This window comes from Uloborus diversus, chromosome 4, assembly GCF_026930045.1.
Source record: "Uloborus diversus isolate 005 chromosome 4, Udiv.v.3.1, whole genome shotgun sequence".
Classification (NCBI taxonomy): Eukaryota; Metazoa; Arthropoda; class Arachnida; order Araneae; family Uloboridae; genus Uloborus; species Uloborus diversus.
Genome location: NC_072734.1, coordinates 186,030,515 through 186,051,204, shown reverse-complemented (window position 1 = coordinate 186,051,204; position 20,690 = coordinate 186,030,515). Strand labels below are relative to the sequence as shown.

The 20,690-nt window shown below is 35.1% G+C and overlaps 1 protein-coding gene across 1 annotated transcript in view; it reads right to left on the bottom strand.

Annotated features, from left to right (window-relative positions):
- The window catches only part of LOC129221244 (carbonic anhydrase 7-like), a 196,727-nt gene that overhangs the window by 3,922 nt on the left and 172,115 nt on the right, over nucleotides 1-20,690 (bottom strand). Inside the window, exons 3-6 of the mRNA XM_054855697.1 lie at nucleotides 17,017-17,184; nucleotides 15,285-15,439; nucleotides 14,179-14,271; nucleotides 5,532-5,759 (exon numbers count right to left, since the gene is read on the bottom strand). Coding sequence (XP_054711672.1) covers nucleotides 5,532-5,759; nucleotides 14,179-14,271; nucleotides 15,285-15,439; nucleotides 17,017-17,184 — 644 coding nt within the window. The remainder of the gene's footprint in view (nucleotides 1-5,531; nucleotides 5,760-14,178; nucleotides 14,272-15,284; nucleotides 15,440-17,016; nucleotides 17,185-20,690) is intronic.

The window sequence follows — 20,690 nt, the reverse complement described above, 5'->3', positions numbered from 1 at the left end:
TTTTAATACAATCAATAAAGACGTGTTGTAATCAAGGGTGTTCCCATTGGATATACTCTATATACCTTTTTTAGACATTTAGCATATACTCTCAAGCTTCAAAAATCTTCATATTATGACGTATTATGTATGATCGCATACACAAATTGTGCGCAATGGATTATTGGGAATATACCCTCAGAAAAATTGATGGGAACATCATTGGCTGTAACTTAATGGAAAGTTAAGAAAACTATTTTTTTTAATTAAATAAAAGAACATATGTATATACAGTTAAACCTCCATATATCGAACTTCCACATATCGAAATTTTCTATGTATCGAAATCCCAGCAAATACTATGTTCTTTACATAGAAAAATTGTTTCTATATATCGAAAAAATCTCTATATATCGAAATTTTTTCGAGACATTCGTAGATTTTTTTTTCCCACTATAGACTGTTTGTCTCATGAAAAATGAAAGTTAGGGGAGAAAATTATGTTTATTAAAGGTTTTTACGAAACTCATAAGGAATCTGGGGTTGAGGGATATGTAGATAGGTCGTTGTTTCGTTCTGGAGTTCTTAAATTCCTTCAAGTTTATTTCAAATCTTAGTTGTAACCAGTAGCATTGTAAAATTAGTTTCAAGTTCTCCCTTTTATCTGTTGATTATCATTCCTAATCTTTTTAGCTGCAGTAAAAATCATGCAAGTTAAGTAGATTGATTTTTTACTTTTGTTTCGATTACATTTCCCCCTAATGTTATGGATCAAGTTGAATTGAAGAAGAATGAAAATGTATGAAGGCGCAAAAATGTAATTTCTGTTATTTTTTTAATTATTAACTTTTATTTAATCCGATGCTCGTATCAATTAGAAATTGAGTTTCATACACGTAAATTAGCTTTAATTTTAATGTTTTAGGAGACTTTAAGGATAAAATAAGATCGTTTCTTATATATCGAAATTTCTATACATCGAATTTTTTCCCGACAATTTGCTACTTCGATATATGGAGGTCCGACTGTATATAGGTATTGTATAAAATCCAGATTTTTTTGAACAAACACCCAATTTCTATGATAGATTTGTGTAGATATGAAATATTACTTGATATTGTTTACCTGAAATAGAAATATTACAAAAACTCTCCTAAAGGCTATGCTTTACCAATAACTCTCAAATCCTTTTGCTGATAGGTAGACACCCACCCTGGTAAAATTATAACCACGCCAAATAGATTAAAGTTTACGAAAAACTTACTACCAAACGGCACGACCTTGAGGGTCACAGTTATGGATGAAATTCTAGATTTAGATCCGTTCGCACAAGATATGAACGCAGGTAAAGCGGTTTGACTGCATAGGCTCTAGTTCGGCTGCAAGAAGGTTCCAAAGTTGCTGTTTAAATCCAGAAAATCAATGGGTTTTCCTTTGAAATCAAACTTTCTATACCCTTTTCTTGATTTGCATTGCCGTATGTGTCAATTAAATGCATTCACAATACCCCCCCCCCCTTCATTGTGCTGACAAGAGACGTCAAATATCTCAGAAGAGTAGATATTGTCCCAAAGTTTCAAATTCCAATAAAGACGCCATTGCAAATCTGGAGTCCTACAAATCAGTGCAGTTCAGATGGCATCAACTTTAGGGTCATGAATTTGGATAAAATTCTGGATTTAGGACAATTCGTACTAAATATGAGCCCAGGTAAAATAGTTTGAGTACTTAGGCTTTAGTTTGGCTGCAAGGGGGTTTTACTTTGCTGGTTTGGCCCCGGAACTGCCATAGCGGTTTCTTTGGAATTTGAAATTTTGGCACAATATTTGCTTTCCTAACATCTGTCGCGTATCTCGTTGGTACAACATAGGGGCGGTGGAATTTATTCTGTGAATGCATTCAGTTGGGAGATACTGTCACGCAATATCAAGAAAAGAGTAATAAAAGGTTAATTTCAAAGGAAAAACCATTGCATTCTGGAGCTAAACTAGAAACTTTGAACCCTCATTTTGGCCGAACTAGGTCCTATGCAGTCAAACCGCTTCATCTAGGCTCATATCTTGTGGGAATTAACCTAAATCCAGAGTTTCGTCTAAATCCGTGACCCTCAAGGTCGTGCCTTTGGTAGTTAGTCAAAAAAAATATTTGATGATCCGCCACTTCTAAAAATCTGTAAAGACTAGTTTGACCTTCAGACATTTACAACTAACACAATTGCTCAATATTTTACTAATTACTCAGGTATTTAATCGCCGCGGACATTAGCTTTGTATTTATTTATTTTTTAATCAATAATTTCCTTTTAACTCTGTGACCTTGAAACGTATGTCATAACATTTTCGATTAAACATCGTTCACAGCTTTTTAAATTCCTTTTCATTGATTGGTTACGCATTAAAATTCTTTCATTTCTTAAAGCCACATTATCAGAAAAAAATACACAATAACCAACTACATAATAAAAATAAAAATCAATAAATAAAATAAAGGTAAAAAGTTGTCAAACGCTGCTGAAATGCATTTTTTTATTATATCGTCTTCGACTTGGAGAACATGTGGAAGTTATTTGACTTTAGGTGATCGTAAATCGATCTGCCCAAAGATTAATCTTCAGGCTACACTTTTTTCTTTTTGATCTTCAAAATTCAATTAATCGATGATTTGTTCGTAGCAGCCGAGATTGATTTTTTAATGCATGAAGACAAAAAGAGTGCCGAAGAAAAGTCTCAGATTTTATTTAACACTGCAACAGGAACTTATAAAAGTTCAAAAGAATCAAGTTTTTCTTTCAGAAACTTCATCATGAGCACTCATTACGAAAAGTATTGCCTTATTTATTTTTAATGATTTCATTTATTCATTTTTTAACACATTTACAGCTTTTTTAAAAACAGATAGTAAAATAGAGAAATACATATAGACAGCAACATCCTTTTTTTAAAAATGATTTTACACTTTTTACGAAAAGAACCGCGTTTGTTTGTTGTTCTTTACCAGGGTAGTCAACTTTTCAACCTTCATGGCTTGTTAATGTGTTAAAAATATGTCGTGATTTGCTTGCAAAACGTTTCGTTTGAAGGTTACAGAAGAGACAGAAATAAAATATTTGTAAAACGTTAATTTAAAGGAGAACTTTGTTAAGTCTATAGTTGTGGAGCAAACCCAGCCTTTCAACATCGTAATGCTGTGATTCGGATTTGCGTTGCCTTCACAATGCTGCCAGGTTAGATTTGCCCCAACTGTAGAGAGAAAATGAGAATTTGGACTCGTTTTTATTAGAAATTCATAACTTAAGAGAGATATCGATAAAGGTCATCTATATAAGTAACAGCGATATTTTGTGTGTGTGTGTGTATTAGTCAGTTACCTCCTGACTAGACGAAAAGGTCCAGATGTTCAAAGTTTTGGTTACGAGTACCTTGGATAGGATAGTTCTGCTGGCGCAATGAGGGTAAAAATTCAACATGTTATGGAAGTAGTGAAATGGAAGTGACGTCATAAATTGGTGACTGTTTGGTGAGGACTTGGTAATATCAAGCCAAATTTGGCTCTAAAAATAAGATTCTGAATCAGGCATCAATTTGATTATATTGGTAAATGTAGCGAAATTTCTTTGGAGCCCTTAAATTGTTTTAAAACTGCATTTTTCTGCGGAACAATTCTTGGAACCATACAACAATTAAAGGGCTTGGATCGAGCAACGTAATACTTTTGAAATAGTCATCTCTCGAGCCTAAATTTCAGACATAAAAAAATCGAATTATTTTACGCTACTATAACTTTTTGAAATTTAATCCTACGATTTATGATTTTAATGTCCAGAACATATCAGGGGTTGTACAAAATAATGTAAAAACCTCGCTGAAAACCATGACTTAAGTATGTGCTAAATTAAATACGCAGATGCCAGTTTTTTGTATGATATTGTCACTTTTACCCTCAACTATGTGCGAAAGTGTATTTTACATAGTTGTTTGCTTAATTTTGTTCCAGGTGAAGTCTAAAGGAGTGACTTGTCAGAGTTCCAAAGAGGGCAGATAGTAAGAGTTCATCTGGTCAGTGTATCGGTAACAACCACAGTGCACAGTTGTTGGGGGTATCGATAGGTACCGTGTCCAAGGTCATGACAGCATACAATGTTCACGGTAAAACAACATCTGCGAGACAAAACTGTAGTAGGAAAGCCAAACTCACTGAGAAAGACAGGTGGACATTAAGGAGGATTTTGAACCAAAGAAGGAAGACTACGGCGGTGAAAGTGACTACTGAGCTGAATGAACATCTACAGAACCGGTATCAACTTATTCTGTGCAAAGAAAATTACATAAACACATTACATAAGTGCAAAACACTTCTTTTTTTCCGAAAGTTTTTTATTATTTTGGGCAGCCGCTGTAGCGTCAGGCGAACTTATCAGATCAGGACTTAATACTTAATTTCCATAAAAGAAATGCAGAAGCTCTATAGTCTTCATAACTAATTGGCATACGTAAATAATCCCAATATCGTCTCTTATTCAGAAATTCTTAAGAAATAGCAAAGAAACGCAGGAGACGTGGCGTAGCCAAGATTTCATTTCGGAGGGGGTCCCATCAGTGGCGTAGCCAAGAAGCTATTTCGGGGGGGGGGGGGGGGCAGTGGAAATTTGACGAATGATGTGTTGGAAATCTTCTTAAAAATAAGCAAAATAGATTTTAGAGATGAAAATTTTTTTTACTGTTTTCTTTTGACAAGTAATAATGTTGAATGCATTTGAATTTAAAATAAGCAGCAAAATTTAATGCAAAATAGATTTCCCACTTACACAGAAAGCCCACGACTGCAGAGAGGAATACTTTCGCACAATAGGGAAAAACTGAAAATCATGGCAATAAAGACGCAATAAAATATACGCCACTGAGGACACCCATACAAACCAAGCCCTGCACCAGATACTTACTAGTAGGAAACTTTCCCTTTCGATTGCCTAGTTTTCAATTTTAGCAAAATATATACTAACTAACAATTCAGATAATAGGCGGCTGGTGCTACAAAAAGTTGGTGGTCGAAAGAAGTGTGGGGATTAGGGGAAGCACCCCGAAAGTTGATTTGTTCCTTTTTTCGTAAAATTGAGCTATATGTTATGGGATTTTCATTTTTACAATATTGATCAAGTGACTTCTAAAAAATGTGGAATGTGGCCTAGAAAATATGGACGGATGATCACCGTAGAGTTCTCCTTCCAATCAAAAGTTCCATTCTTAAGAAATAATACCAGAAGAGTCCATTTGTTTGGGATTTGTAGTTTTTATTTACGTGAAATAAATCAATCTATATACATATAATAATTTTTCAACCAAATGTTAAATTTTAACTCTGAATTATTAGGGGGCAAGGCTCCTTTAGTTTCGGAAGTGAGGGGACAGTTGCCCCCCTTGCTTCCTTGCACGAGCCGCCTATGATTCAGATTTTCCCGAACTTATTATATTGTGGAACGTTTGTTGAGAAGTGAGTAAACAAAGGGAGTAAATGTTTCAGCAAACAATACCAACTGAATCAGTTCTATTTTATACCTGTTTCTCACTAATGGGCACAAAGTCCTTGAACACGGTCCAAGTTACAGCTTCACTGCAGGGAGGGGTTGTTAGAGATCCTTTGTATCGGTAGTATGGCATCAGATCGTCTGGCAACAGGGATTCCAGGGTGAAGGCATCGTCTAAATCTGCTTTGCTTCCTTCCTGTCGAACGTCATCCAACTTGTCGATGATGGGTGTCAGAGCAGGGTTGTCTTCGTCGTCCAACTTGGAAAGAAAAAGAAGAATTCAAAATGGTGAAGCACGAAATGTGACATTTAAAGTTATGAGCGTAGTTATTTGGGCAAATGTTTCGTAAGTTTTTTTATTCTAAGAGATCTCATCTTCTTTACTAAAAGTTAAAAGTCTGTATGTCTGGATCTCTGAATATCTGGATGCCTGTTACGCGCATAGCGCCTAGACTGTTCAACCGATTTTCATGAAATTTGGCACAGAATTAGTTCGTAGCATAGCGGTGAGCACCTTGAAGCGATTTTTCAAAAATTCGATTTCTTTCTTTTTCTATTCCAGTTTTAAGCTCATTTTATCAGGCAAATTATCATAACGTGGACGAACAAATTACCGTAACATGGACTAGCAAATTACCATAACGTGGACGAGCAAACTACCATATGCGACCATGGGCGAGCAAATGAACATAGCAAATGGGCGAGAAATTCATCATCCACTATTTGTAAATATACAGGCGAACCAAATGACCCTTTAATTTTCTACTACGGGCAAAGCCGTGCGAGTACCGCTAGTATACTCATAAAAGAAGGATGCACTAAAAAAATGTCGTGCTACTAGAAAAATCACTTTTCCAGTAACCGATACAGCTTCTTAAATAGCGTTACAATGTTACTTAAGAATAAGCTGCTTCGGTTAGAAGAAGAGTTTATGGAATCCCAGCTTCGTTGAAATTTTCTAGTAGTTCGGCAGTTCCTTTCTTTTCTTTTCTTTTGCAACTTAGTGTGAAGAGTTAATCAACAATTAAGCACTACAATTGCTCATCCAGAATTTTGTAATATCATTAAAAGCTGTAGTATTTCATACCCATGATTAAAAGTATGTTTTATTCATATGCGTTTTTAATGAAAAAAAATATGAGAAATTCCATTTACTCTGCTTCAGGTTCTTTGGGGGATTTAAATGACAAAAAGGACTAACCCAGTTAAATGAGCACCTCCTAACCAGTGGGCAAACACGATATTTTCTGGGCTTTTCCTCGAAATTGTATAGAAGGAAGCTACTGTTGTCAATTGATGTCAGAAAAACTTTTGAAACCTTATTTTTTTTAAAACAAACTACGAACTCTCTATTCAGTGCAGTGTTGCCAGATTGGGGGAAATTTCCCCATTTTGGGGAAATCTGGTGTTCTCTGGGGAAATTTTGGGGAAATGAGTTTTGTGGGGAATTCTTTGGGGAAAAATTTTTTTCTTGGGGAAAACCTGGGGAAAGAAAAAACCTCGGGGAAAAAAGAATTTTTTTCCTGTTTAGATTCACGAAAAGAGGTAGTAGTCAGGGTCGGACTGGGTCCTCAAAAAGGCGCATACCCCAATTTTTCTGAAGGCGCATGCCAATGGGGGGGGGGGGGGGGATCGTGGAAAGGATATAAGACGATCATTTTAGAGGAGCGATCAGTGGCGGATCCAGACGATCCTGTTGAGAGGGGCGATTGCTTAATTCATTAAGGAGGGGGAGGGTGGACTAATGAAAATAAAATTTTTTTAAAAGTTAAAAATTTGTAACAGTTTTTTCCCCCCCGAATAATGTGTAATGTGCTTCGCTCAAAGAGTTTGAATGAAAGTTATAAGTGTTTCGAGTATCACACACACAAGAATAAAAAAACTGAAAAAAGAGTTTCTAATTATCTAAATTAAACCTTTTAACTTCTGATTCGTTTGGAAACTCGTTAAGTTTTTTCAGTTATTATTCAGGTCCTCAATTTTTTTTTCCTTATAAAAGAAAGGTTGCAGCAATAAAATGGCATCTCTTTTTACCAGTTTACGTACCGAACATAATGAAATACTAAAATTGCATTTGTAAATAAAATTTGAAGATAGTTTTGGATTTGTTTGTTGATTGAGTTTTGTTTAATATTCGCGCAAAGGAAAAGGAGTGTTTGCAGGCTTTCTCCCGAAAATTTTTGTTCGGAACGCATTTTTAGACTATTTGGAGGTTAACAAATAAAACGGAGGTTTGGGGGGTCCCGTTCCGGATTTTTTTTTTAATTTAAGGGTATATTTTCGAAAACAATTATTTGCTATCTTTGTGTTCTTGAAGGAAAAGATGAGAGACGAGTTCTCCCCAGTTGTTTTATGATAGCTTCAAAACGCAATTTTAGTGTTGCTAATAACCAGGGAGTTCGGGGGCTTACCCCCAGAATTTTTTTTTGTAATTGAACTCCTAAAAACTCAATTGTAGACCATCTTTGATGACGTGTAGCAGAAGACATGGGGTTCAGAACTTTTCAACAGAAACTTTTCGATGTTAGGAGTTCCAAAAACGCTGTTTTAGACAATCTTTGAATGATGTTGAAAGATGAGGAAAGAAAGACGGAAAGAAAGACATGGGGGCTCCTCTCCGAAAATTTTTTGAAATTGAAGTCTCAAAAACGCAGTTGTAAGCCAATTTTTATGACGTAGGGGGAAGGAACGGGGTTTGGAACTTTCTATCGGAAATTGTTGGAAATTGGAGCTTTGAAATACGATGGTTAGCCATCTTTGGTAGCGTAAAGGGAAGGGATTGAGTCCGGAGTAGACTCAAATTTTCAATATTGAAACTTCAAAAACATAAGTTAGTGGGTTTTCATTGACGTTAGGAGAAGGACTCGAGATTGAGGGCTCTCCCCCGTAATGTTTTCGGAACTGAAGTTCTAAAAACGTAATTGAAAGCCCTCATTAACGACATTTTCGAAAAAGTTTTCGATTTCGGCGATTTTTTCGAAATTGAAGCTCCAAAAATTCAAAAGTTTTGACAATCTTCGATGGCATTGGAGAGAGGGGGTTGAGGAACTTTCCCCTGCAAAATTTTCGGAATTAAAGTCATAAAAATACAGTTGTAGACGATTTTTTGTGATGTGTTGGGGGGGGGGGGGATGGAGAGAGAGAGAGAGTTTGGTGACCTTTTCCCGGAATTTTTTTAACAGAATTTCAGACGATTTTTGTTTATTTGGGAGAGGAGAGATTTTGTGGACTTCCCATTGAAGTTGTAAAATCTTGACTGTAGGCCATCTTTGTAAACTTTTAGGGGAAAGCACGTTTCACTAGTTTTTTCAATCAAGTGCCAAAAACGGCAATTTAGAAAAAAATAATGAGTAAGTACATTCCGAATTTCTGAAGTCGCCCAGTGGTTTGATTTCGCATCTTCTGAGAGAGATTTTTTTTCACTAGGCGACATTGATGTCAAGTGGTCATTATGTTATAAAATGCACTGCTACATATCTATACGAAATTCAACTTTTCCACTATGAAATTCATTAAAACTAAGTGTAGAAAAACTCGCTGACAAACGCCTAGACAACTGCATTCAAACGGCAACCCCTACCGACTCTACCAACAATAATAAACTTCTTCATGTAATTCAAAAATGCAGTTTTAGACTAACTTCGATGATGTTAGAAGATGAAGAGAGAAGGTCTAGTGGTTTTATCTCCAGAAATTGTTTTTAATTTCAATCTTAAAACGCTATTGCCGTCCATCTTTAATGACGTTAGGGAAAAATTATGCGATTCGAAACTTTCTTCCAGAACGTTTTCGAAATCGAAGTTCCAGAATAGGCAGTCTTTTTGATTGAAGATTCGAAGGTCTCTCCCTTTTTTTTTTTTTTTGAAATAAGAGTCTTAAAAACACTCTTGTCGGTCATCTTTGGAAAAATTACGGAAAGGGAGGGGAGATGGGATAGAAGGAACTTTTCCCGGCAATTTTTCGAAATTGAAACTCAAAAGACGGAAAATTTTAGACGATAACATTAGGGAAACCGGGCTCGGAGGAAAATTTTCGAAACTTCAAAATGAGGGGAAGGTATGGGAGCTTTCGAATCAATTAGAAAACTTCGTTTTGAATTTGCAAGACAAGTTTTTTTTTTTTTTTCAGCGAAGGCGTTTGTATTGCATTTCATCTTAAAAAGTAGGAAGGGCGCACCTGCCCTCGGGCAGGTTGGCAGGCGGGCCAGTCCGAGCCTGGTAGTAGTTACATTGTTTGTATCAAATAGCGTTGGTTTAACTTTGCTCAACTTTATGGAATTCGCATTTCGCATTATGTGGAATATATTGCTAGGGAATTCGAATTATTGTTCTGTGTGAGTAATTAGTTGATAAGTGAAACAGATAAAAATAGGTGATGAAGAACGTTTTTGGATAAATATATACAAAAATCATAGTTAAAATGTACATACAGAAGCAGAGTAGTAAATGCAAGTAGAAAAAAAAAACATTAGGCTATTTCTTAACTTTCAGTCAGACGCTTGTATTTATGACTAGCGGCACCCGCACGGCTTTGCCCGCAGTAGAAAATTAAAAGGTGTTTTGGTTCCCCTGTATATTTACATATAATGCATGATGAATTTCTCGCCAATTGGCTTGCCCACGTTATGGTTCCACGTTATGATAACTTGGTAATTTACTCGTCCATCTTATGATAATTTTGCTCGGGAAAATGTTCTTAAAATTGGAATAGAAAAAGAACAAAATCAAATTTTTGAAAAATCGCTTCGAGGTGCACACCCCTATGCTACAAACTAATTTTGTGCCAAATTTCATGAAAATCGGCGGAACGGTCTAGGCACTATGCGCGTCACAGAGATCCTGACAGACAGAGAGATATTCAGACAGCAGAGACTTTCAGCTTTATTATTAGTAAAGATAATGAAAAAAAAAAAAAGCTAAAATGGGAGAAAAAAAAATTGGGGGGAATTTTATAAGACAATTTGGCGGTTTGGGGAAAAATTTTTTTTTTCAAGAGACAAAAATATTAAAGGAAGTCGATTCATTTTAAGAAAATATTAGTGGAAAAATAATTTTTGAATCTGGGGAATTATGATAGAAAACATCGCTTTTTGGGGAAAAGTTGGAAGGGAATTGGGGAAATCTGGATTTGACTATCCGGCAACACTGATTCAGTGTGTGTGTGGGGGGGGGGGGCATTCAATCCCTGCTGGTCGGTCGACACTCGTTAGAATTTTAGTATCAAAATTGAGTTACATTCATTAGGTGGTTCTTTGTCACGTACAGTAAACCCTCGTTTTACGCGGGTTTATTTAACGCGGTTTCGATTATACGCGGTTTAAGATTTGACATCTTTATTTTATTTTACGAGGATAGATTTCGGTTTTACGCAGATGCGACAATGCACACAGATAAAATTTTCCCGTCTTTCAAAATCCATACTCCTAAAGATTGCAGATTACATATAATAGACTGCATTTTGGCGTGCTAATAACCGAACTTGGGCCCCTGGAGACATTTTATGTGGTTGGTTCCAGAGCTTTTTCCAGAAGTAAAGTTATCAAACTTGCACAGTTCAGAGTTCACTGGAAGAAGAGCTTTTAGGAGTGACAAAGGAGGACAAGAGCAACGAGGATACCGACATCGATGACACAGAACCAAAAACGTTAACATTGAAATTTTTGAGCGATTCCTAGACAATAGAAATGATCTTTCTGATTTGTTAGTGAAGGGAGATTCTATCATGGAAATGACGCAAGTGATCATGGATGCGTTAATGCTCTGCAAAGAATTACAGAGAGAAATTCTTAATGACTTTCCAAAGACTATCATATCTGTTTTTTTATGCATGTTGTGCATAGAAGTCTATATAAGTACACATTAAACATATTACACAATTATTCATCACTAAAATGAAGTATTTTGTTATCTACGGAAACAACCCCTATTTTAACACTAGTATCAGGTCTCAATTTACGCGGCATTTCCATGGAACGTAACCCCCGCGTAAAACGAGGGTCTACTGTATTTCACTTAAAAAGCTTTATGGTCATATGTCAATAGGAAATATTTTTTTAAAAAATCGGAAAAAGTTACATCTGAATGAAATAGATGGAGACGCAAAACTTTAAACGGCAGTTTTTCATTTTGAACTCAACTGCAGATACGACTTTTGCGCTTAGCACGGTAGTATTGTACGTTTTTCACGAGAAGGCACTTCGCCCTGCCTTCTCGAACGAAGAGTTCTTTTTTGCACGGGGGTGATCGGTAAGCAATCCACGCGCTTCTAAAGGAGACAACCAGACAGCCTTAACTTAAGCTTGCATTTTAATGTGCAAAAAGGTCTTAGTGTCCTTTCCAACACTTGCTTCACTTGTCTGTTGCCATTTTGGTTATTCTTACATTTTGAAAACTGCTGCTTTTACAACAAGATGCCATGATCCGAATATACCTTCTGCCAAAAACAGCGAAATGGAATCGTCGGATACCACGTGACGAGGGAGGAGTCAAGTGCATTCTCGTGGAAAACGGACAATATAGTTCTTGCCAATTTGTTTTGCTAAAAAAACCCTATACTTTTTACCGAAAAAAACCCTTACCAACCTTTTCTTTCTTTGAAAATACGTTTTTTAAAATTTCGAAACATAAGTTGCAAAATGTTTTCCACCTAACTTATGACTATTCAATTACTACATGTTCGATGGTGGTTATTACAAATCAGAGGTTCCCAAAGTAGGCGCCACAGCGAACTGTTTTATCCGCCTAAATATCTTATTATTTAAATCCAAGCTTACGACTGTATATTACTGGACCCTTGGCTGTTACTGGTGATGTCGTTAATCGAATATCGCTTAATCGAATACTCTACGGTTCTTTTTTTTTCCCTTCAAATTTTCAAATAAGCAGATCTTTGTTATAACAAAGTTTGAAATAGAGAAATTCAAAAGTAATCCTTTTGAATCCAATAAATATCTTTCTCGTTCAACAAGCTTCTATTTCTCTCGACTGAGTTAGGTTTATTTAAATGTAGCATTTTAAATAATGCAGCGTTTCAGAAAACAGAAATACTTCGATAGCATTCCGCTTTTCAACAGTAGACAGACATACTATTTCCTTCAAGTTCACTACTCTTGCCCCTATGACCACTACTTTGTGCTGAAGGAGGAATCGGCACGCGAAAGAACGATTTGGGAAATATCAGATATGCGGAATGATGTATCAAAGTTTACCCGGCATCTGGCATTGGTTTCGACTTTAGAGGATATGAATGAAAGAGAGAAGGATATACATTGTATGGATGGTTAGCATAATTGGTATCGGAATGGAAAATCGTAGTTTGTATGCAACTTATACTGTCGTGGGTAGGTAAACGGCAGTATCTGCAGAAATGAGTTTTCGAGATATTTGAAGAAACGCGTTTTGGGTTCAATACTATCAATAGGGAAATGTTGGAATTAGACGTCTTTTCGCGCCTTTTTTTCAGCGGAAACCAAATAGCCGAGATTGTACAGTAAAGCTAACGTACAATAGATGACAAAAAATGCAAAAAAATGAAAAATGAAAGATTTGCAGTTACTGCCCTTTACCTTCACACGGCAGTATACTCATCACGATGCGCAGGATAACTCTTCTGTTAAGTGCTTCTACGTATTAGGGGGCCATTCATTAATCACGTAAGAATCCAGAGGGGGAGGGGGTTGCAAAAATCTCTACTAGGGGAGAAGGGAGTAAACCCACTCTAACGTAATATTTTACAAGTCGATATTTTACATCAGAAATCGCTCGGTCAGGTGGTTTGGCAGGGATCATATTTCATTTGAAGGTGAAAAACGTAGAAGGCTGAGATGTTTTTTACTTGTTATACAAAAAATGAATGGTGTAAAATATAACAAAAAAAATCTAACTATGTATGGTACATTCAGTAAGTTACCGCCCTTACCTGCCTTGCCTTCAATATTCGAGTTGTACCGAACCATTGCTTCGGTCACTCGTCCGGTCTGTGCTAATTCTTGTGTTAGCTATACCAGTTTGTTTGGCACTCTTGGCTTCCTTAAGAAATTTTCCAGCTCCAGCTCAGTCACTACTATGCCGGGCTGATGAGTGCTAATAAGCACGAAACTGCAGTCCTCGGCTGGAATTGACTGAGCTGGCGGTGTATTTCATGTATGTATGGTATGTTTTATTCTTAATTAGTATCGCATCATACACAAAAAATAATGTCGAAAAAACATTCAGTCTCAATTCCAATTTTTTAGTAAATATTTCTTTACACAAAAAGGTTTAATTCAATATTTAAAAAACGAAATCTAATCTTACGTAAGAATAGGGGGAGGGGTTTGAAAAATCTTACGTACCCTTACATGGGGGAGGGTCAAAAGTTGCCAAAATCATCCTTACATAATTAATGAATGGCCTCTTACGTGACTAACGTGCAACTATTCTCTTAGAGGGTGGCTCAGAGGTAGTTGAACTCCTCCTTTCAAAAAAAAAAAAAAAAGAGAGGGAGAGAGAGAGTTCTGTCTTTAAAACTGTGTAACAATACTTTATATACACTTTCAGAACAAAAGGCAAAAATCTATTACGAATATAATTTTTAAAATAGCGTATTTTCACTTCTTTTGTCTCCAAAATTGCAACTGGTGTTTTCCAAGTAAATAATACTTTAGAGCTGTAAAATTTAGATTTTTCAATCATCCTTACTTTAAATAATACTGCAAGGACAGCAAGACCATCTTCCTTCTGCAGAGCTTTTTCCTTAGTCTTGTAATTCTTATTTATGTGAACAAAATGCATCTGAAACATTAAGACATATTTAAATCAAATGCAGCAATCATATTACTTCCAGTTAATTCAACTAACGTACATATAAATATTAAGTTTATATTTGATTGAACAATATGTCGTTCACGTGAATAGAACGATAGTCGATATTTAATTGGTTTATCCCGTTTAAACATACAAACGTTTTTGAAGAAGTTTGTCTCTTTCAAACAACTGAAATTGACCCCTTTTCAGAAGAACGGGAATTCCAACAATAGATTTTTTTTTAGTCGTCTGCAACATAAGACTTTTAAACGCCAAAATAGTCTGCAAGGTAAACAAACTTTAGATTCCTCTTATAACTTATATAACATCAAGAAATACTTAAAAATAATATACTATAACTACAAGCTAAATGTAGCGTATAAAGAGGTTTTAAAACAAAAGAGAAACTTAGTGGCCTCAGCCATTTTTTATTTAAATGAAGTATGACCAAAAGTGAAGTTGAATCATCTAAAACTCTTTTTGGTGCAGCATAATTAGCTAAGGCTTTTGCGCCATTGAAATTACTAGATCTGAAATCTTTTACTATTTTGTTCTTTTCAGTTTAGTACTTTTTCACATTAAATTTGATACATTCAAGTATAACATTTTTAAAAGTATAATCTACGGATTAACAGTTTTCATCGGCTGTCGTACATTACATGATAAACTTTTTTTTTTAAGTGAAATTATTTAAAGCTGATTTTTACAAGCAACCGGTTTATAAGTTTAACAAGTGTATCTGTCTGTGACATCGTAGCTCCTAAACAGATGAACTGATTTGATTTTTTTTTTTTGTTCAAAAGGAATCTTGATTGAGAATGTTCTTAGCTAGGTCTCGCTTTCCTTCGACCTTATTTACCAATGATAATTATTTAAAACCTCGAAAATTAGTGTTTTTCTCGATTTTTGTAAAGAAAACATTCTTGCACATTTGATATATTAGTACCAAAGAAAAGAGCGATTTTTTAAAAAGTGCTTGAATTGTGCTTAAGATAAATTACCTCTAATGGAAAACTTGAACCATCAATTAAATGTTCGGAACCTTTCTTACTGTCAGATCCCCAATGGAAGTGTAGCTGTAGGAACTGATACTGGTCATCCATTCCACCTTCGTCAATAGTTCTGGGTGGGTCTTTAGAGCCTGGGCTGACTTGAACTAAGAAATGATATTATTTATTATATTAAAACAATCGTTTTAACTTATTCAAAAATGTAGTAAATATTGTCCTTAATATTGTCTGTTGTAAAGTAATTGCATAAAGCAAACCAATTACGACAAAACGATGATATTTATTTTACGAGTTAACCTTTCATAGCCGTTCATGAAATTATATCATGAACGGCATCCGGCCGTTCGATTATGTCATTCGGCCGTAGGAACATAATCGTTCATACGGCCATTGTAGCACATCTAAAAAAAAAAAAAAAAAAAAAAAAACTAAAAGAAAAACACTGGAGAAAATCATTGCTTTACGTAATACTATTTTCTAACTGAATTATTCTCAATTTCTAACTAATTTATTCTTAAATGCTACAATATACGCAAAAGATTTATGTGTTTTATTTAGTAGTTGGATTTTGTAGACTAAATAAATGGCGCATACCAGGGGTTCCTAAACTTTTTCCGCTCGCGGTCCCCTTTGAAGAAGTAAAACCCTAATCAGTCTCAGTTATACCAGATGCGTGAAATAAGGCCTCCCCTAAGGTTAGTAATCTAATATCTCGCTGATTTATGATTGAAATTGATCTAACTTTTGCATATAATGACTAATAAAAAATAAGAAAAAAAAATGTGACAATTTAAGTTTCAATTACCTTTTTCAGCAGTTTTAAAAAAGAAAAACGATTTGGTCATATTAGGAACATGACCTTTTTTGGCTCACCCATCTCACACAAATATTGATACCATGGACATTTCGCGGCAACCCTCGCCTCTTCGTACTGGACCCCCATATGCACATTTTGGGGACTCCTGGCGCATAACTAAAGTTTGAAATGTGTTCTAAGTTGTGATATTTTACTGATATGCCACTATTGATTACTTTATAGTATCGTTATGTGCACAGCGCGCAAGTTAAATAAAATCCCAATTATCCATGGAATTAACAGTTACTCTTTGACCATCGATTACATGGAAAGGCTATTATCCGGTTTATAGGCGGAAATGGACCTATCTATTACTTTATAGGGGTGTTAGTTGGTTTGTTACATATTTTCACTTTTGCCTCTCTATTATTTAGCCTTTGTTTTGTAAAAATTAAAATTTGCTCTCAGCAACATTTTTTTAATCTTAAGTATATTTGATCTATATTCTCACGGCAAAAATGAATTGATTTATTTATTCACAACAAAGTTTTGAGCTTACCATTTTGCTTTTGCGTTTCTGAACGAAATGAAAATATTTTCTTTTCTTTGTTTTTTCCATGGTAACTATTTTTGTTTTCCCTTGTTTTATTTTAGAGAATGCAATAAATGAATAAGGCACTAGCGACATTATAAAACGCGTGCATCAAAATCCCATCGTTATTTTCCCTTCTCCCCTGCTAAATTCATTCAGATGAAATAGTCTTTACTTGGCAGACTGCCATATTACATACAATCCGCGGTCAAACAGTATGTATCATTATATTAACAGTTTCAAATGAAGTTTCACTCCAGTGGCGATTAGCAATGCATCTTGAAAGTTTCCGTCACCACGAGGAAGTAAGTTTTTATACAAAACTCAATAATTACTTGTGTGTCCATTGTTTTCGATGCGCGCATCAACGAGTGGATCATCGTAGTTATCGAACTCGAATGCGTCTAATTCGTCGTTTAAGTCTACTTCGCTGTTGATTATGTTAATGGGAGATTGCCTCGCTCCACCACACTTCTTGAACATTTTGGGCCAGTGATCGGGACCTGAAAAAAAAAAAAAAATTCGCTAACTTGAAATTCTAAATTTTTCAGTACTCAATTCAAAACATTTGCATTGAACTCAAGGACGGATCAAGAAAATATTCAAAAAGATTGATCACAAATACTTACCCTTTTATACATTTCAAAACTTCCGCCTCCCTAATATCACGGAAGATAGTCTCTTTTTTTTTTTAATTTGGAACTTACATTTCTCGAAAAAGGCATCAAAGGTGTTCTATAATTGCTCTTTTTGGACTTCAATTAAAAAAAAAAACTTTCTAGGAGAAAACTCCCCAAAATCCATCGTATGTCATCTAAGATAGTCAACAATTGTGTTTTTGGAACTTTAAAAACTTCTTATGCAAAGTTCCAATCCCTGTCACTAAAATGTTGAGAGATGTTCCACAATTACGTTTTCAAGGCAAAAATTCTGAAAAAGTTCCGAGGGAGAGACTTTTTTCGTAACATTATTGAAGATCGAGTCTAAAATTATGTTTTTCGAACTTCATATGCCAAAAGAAAGTTCCTGCATCTCGGCTCAAGGTCAAGGAGAAGGTGATAGCCCCCATCGCCCCTCCCTTGTATCCGTCCTTGCATGAATATACAGTGTAATCTCGATTATCCGGTCTAACTGAGACCAAAGGAAATTTAGATAAACGGAAATCCGGATAATCCGGATATTAAACAAAACACATCCTGAAATAAGCAGAATTATCTTTTATTACAGCAAAAAACAATGCTTCGTCACAAAATTACGTAGGATTATTACTCGCACAAGCACTTTATCATTTATTATTCAGCTGCAGTAGTTAGACTGACGCCCCAAGAACGCGATGCTGTTTTTTAGGTTGCCATAATTTTATTGTTTTTATTTGTGTTGTGCCGACAGAGTGGTGCAGTGATTAGACGTTGGTCCTTACGCCCAAAGGCGCAGGTTCGGTCCTGGCTCCAGTCGGTGGATTTTCAAGTTGCAGAAAATTGACAGCGTCCATGCCGTGTGATTATGCGGCATGTAAAAGATCCCCCGAGCACTCATTTGGCTTAGAGAGTTCTTGGCAAAATTAAATTCCTACAACAATTTCGCATCAAATACAGCCCAAGTGGCTCCATCTAGCAGGGAAACTGAGCGAAGAAATTCTCGTGGTAAAAGCATCCGCCGATAGTGGTGCTACATGTAAGAATTGATGCTACTTCAGGGGAATGCTCTAGGTACGCGCAAAAGGCAATGCTCCTAACGCAGCCCTATTAGAAAAAAAAAATAATTTTATTGTACGTTCTATGCAAGAGTTGTACATTTGATCAAAAATAAAGCCGAATTATTTGGGGTATTTATAGTTCTGTTACGTATTATAATTATTTAGTGAAAAAAATATTTTCTTAACTCTACAAATTTAAAACGGATAAACCGGAGATCGGGAAAAACGGGTGCCGGATAAAAGGGGGGTTGGATTAACGAGGTTGTACTGAAAAACAGCGGAGCCTCAGAAATCCGAACTAATTGAGGCTGAGCCCTGTTCGGATTTCCGAAAATTTTGGATTTACCGGGTGGTCTATTGATTTGGAATTCTTTGTTTAAAAGTAAATAATGAAGCAGTTTCACCACTGATAAAGCATGAGTGCTTAATACGTCATCTACGTTATATTAGCAGCAGGAATGTCGTGGTATCGTCACTGGTTGCAGCAATGTGTCATGAAGCCGATTCAATTATTCGTTACATCAATGAAATATTATCAAAATTCAGTTTTCTTTACTAATAATATAAAGCTCAGTCTCTCTTGTCAGGATGTCAGTGACGCGCAAAGCGCCTATAGACCGTTCGGCCGATTTTCTTGAAATTTGGTACAAAGTTAGTTTGTAGCATGGGAGCGTGCACCTCGAAGCGATTTTTCGAAAATTCGATTTTGTTCTTTTTCTGTTCCAATTTTAAGAACATTTTCCCGGGCAAAATTGCCATAAGATGGACGAGTAAATTACCAAGTTATCATAACGTGGAACTGTAACATGGGTAAGCCAATTGGCGAGAAATTCACCATACATTATTTGTAAATATTAGAGGCGAGCCAAAAGAACTTTTAGTTTTCTACTACGGGCAAAGCTGTGCGGGTACCACTAGTACATAATAAGGAACAGAGCTGTATTATAAATTACGTGCAAAAGTTTGCTAAATGTAGCGGTCATTTAAAAATTAAGTTTAACAATTAATTTATTATTAATTTTTTATGAAATTTGCTTTCGTTCCACACTGCTAGCCTACTTCAAATTTAATTTATCATGTTATACTTATTTTTTCCTCCTTGCTTGACATTGGTTCTAAGATATTGCTTCAAAAAATTTCCAGAATTTAAAGGTACAAAACGTTTAATTATCTGAAAGTACAGTTTGGTTTTTCCTTGATCTTCTGTCTACATTTGCGTTATACGCTATATTTATTACACGTCAAGTAACAGAAAGAGATATAACAGCAGTTTTTTTGCAAAAAGCATTTATGGTAAATATTTTATTTGGGAACCTATTGTTAAAACCTATCTTGATTTCTTCATTATTTGATTTTTCCAAAAATTCCTTTTTATTTGAATTATTACATCGGAAATCATTTCTGTACAATATTTTGTAAAATGGCAAGCAATAGAGCTTGTTTCCCCGTAAAATACCGAGAAATATTTGAAAATAAATGTAAATATTTTAATTAAGCGCAAGTAAAACTAAACCAAAATGTGCATTATGTGGCATATTATTTACCTCTGGTTAAACTATATCGTTTATTAAAATTAATTTTAAAAAAAAAATTGAAAAAAAAAAAAAACAATTTCAAAAGTGGTCTAAAAAGTGAAAAATAATTTTATTCCTTAAACACCATCGATAACACTTTTAAACATAATTTTTGAAGTTGGCGCAAATACAAAAACTAAATCCAGTGTAACCATGCTTCGTTCATATTTTTTTTCAGAAAATCTTCCAAAGTTAGGAACGAAACATGTATATCGTTACTCAAATATGCTGTCATCAATGCCTAATGTATGTGGTAGTGAGGAAACTGGGCCGGGTTAAATTTATAGTTGTAGTAGTTGAGTTATGGCTGTGAATGATCTTATCTATCGTTTTTGCGCCAACTTCAAAAATTAGGTTTTAAAGTATTATCGATGGTGTTTAAAGAATAAAATTATTTTTCACTTTTTAGAGCAATTTTGAAGTCTGTTCTATTTTTTTAATTTTATTCTTTGTAGTGTAAATGTATTTCAGAAATGTTAAGAATTTATCATAACGAAACTTCACCTTATTTTTTTCATAAAAATGCTCCATACTAAAAAAAAAAAAAAAAAAAAAAAAAAAAAAAAAAAAAAAAACTAAGAACACACCTTAAACTTTAAGCGATTGACACTGAAAATTTATCTTTGTTCCTCCCTGGAATTTATTTGTGTGTTAATTTAATTATAACCATTTAAATTTTACGTTTTCCATAACTAATTTACACTTCACAGAATACAAGTTGCTTGTGATGCAATCCTGT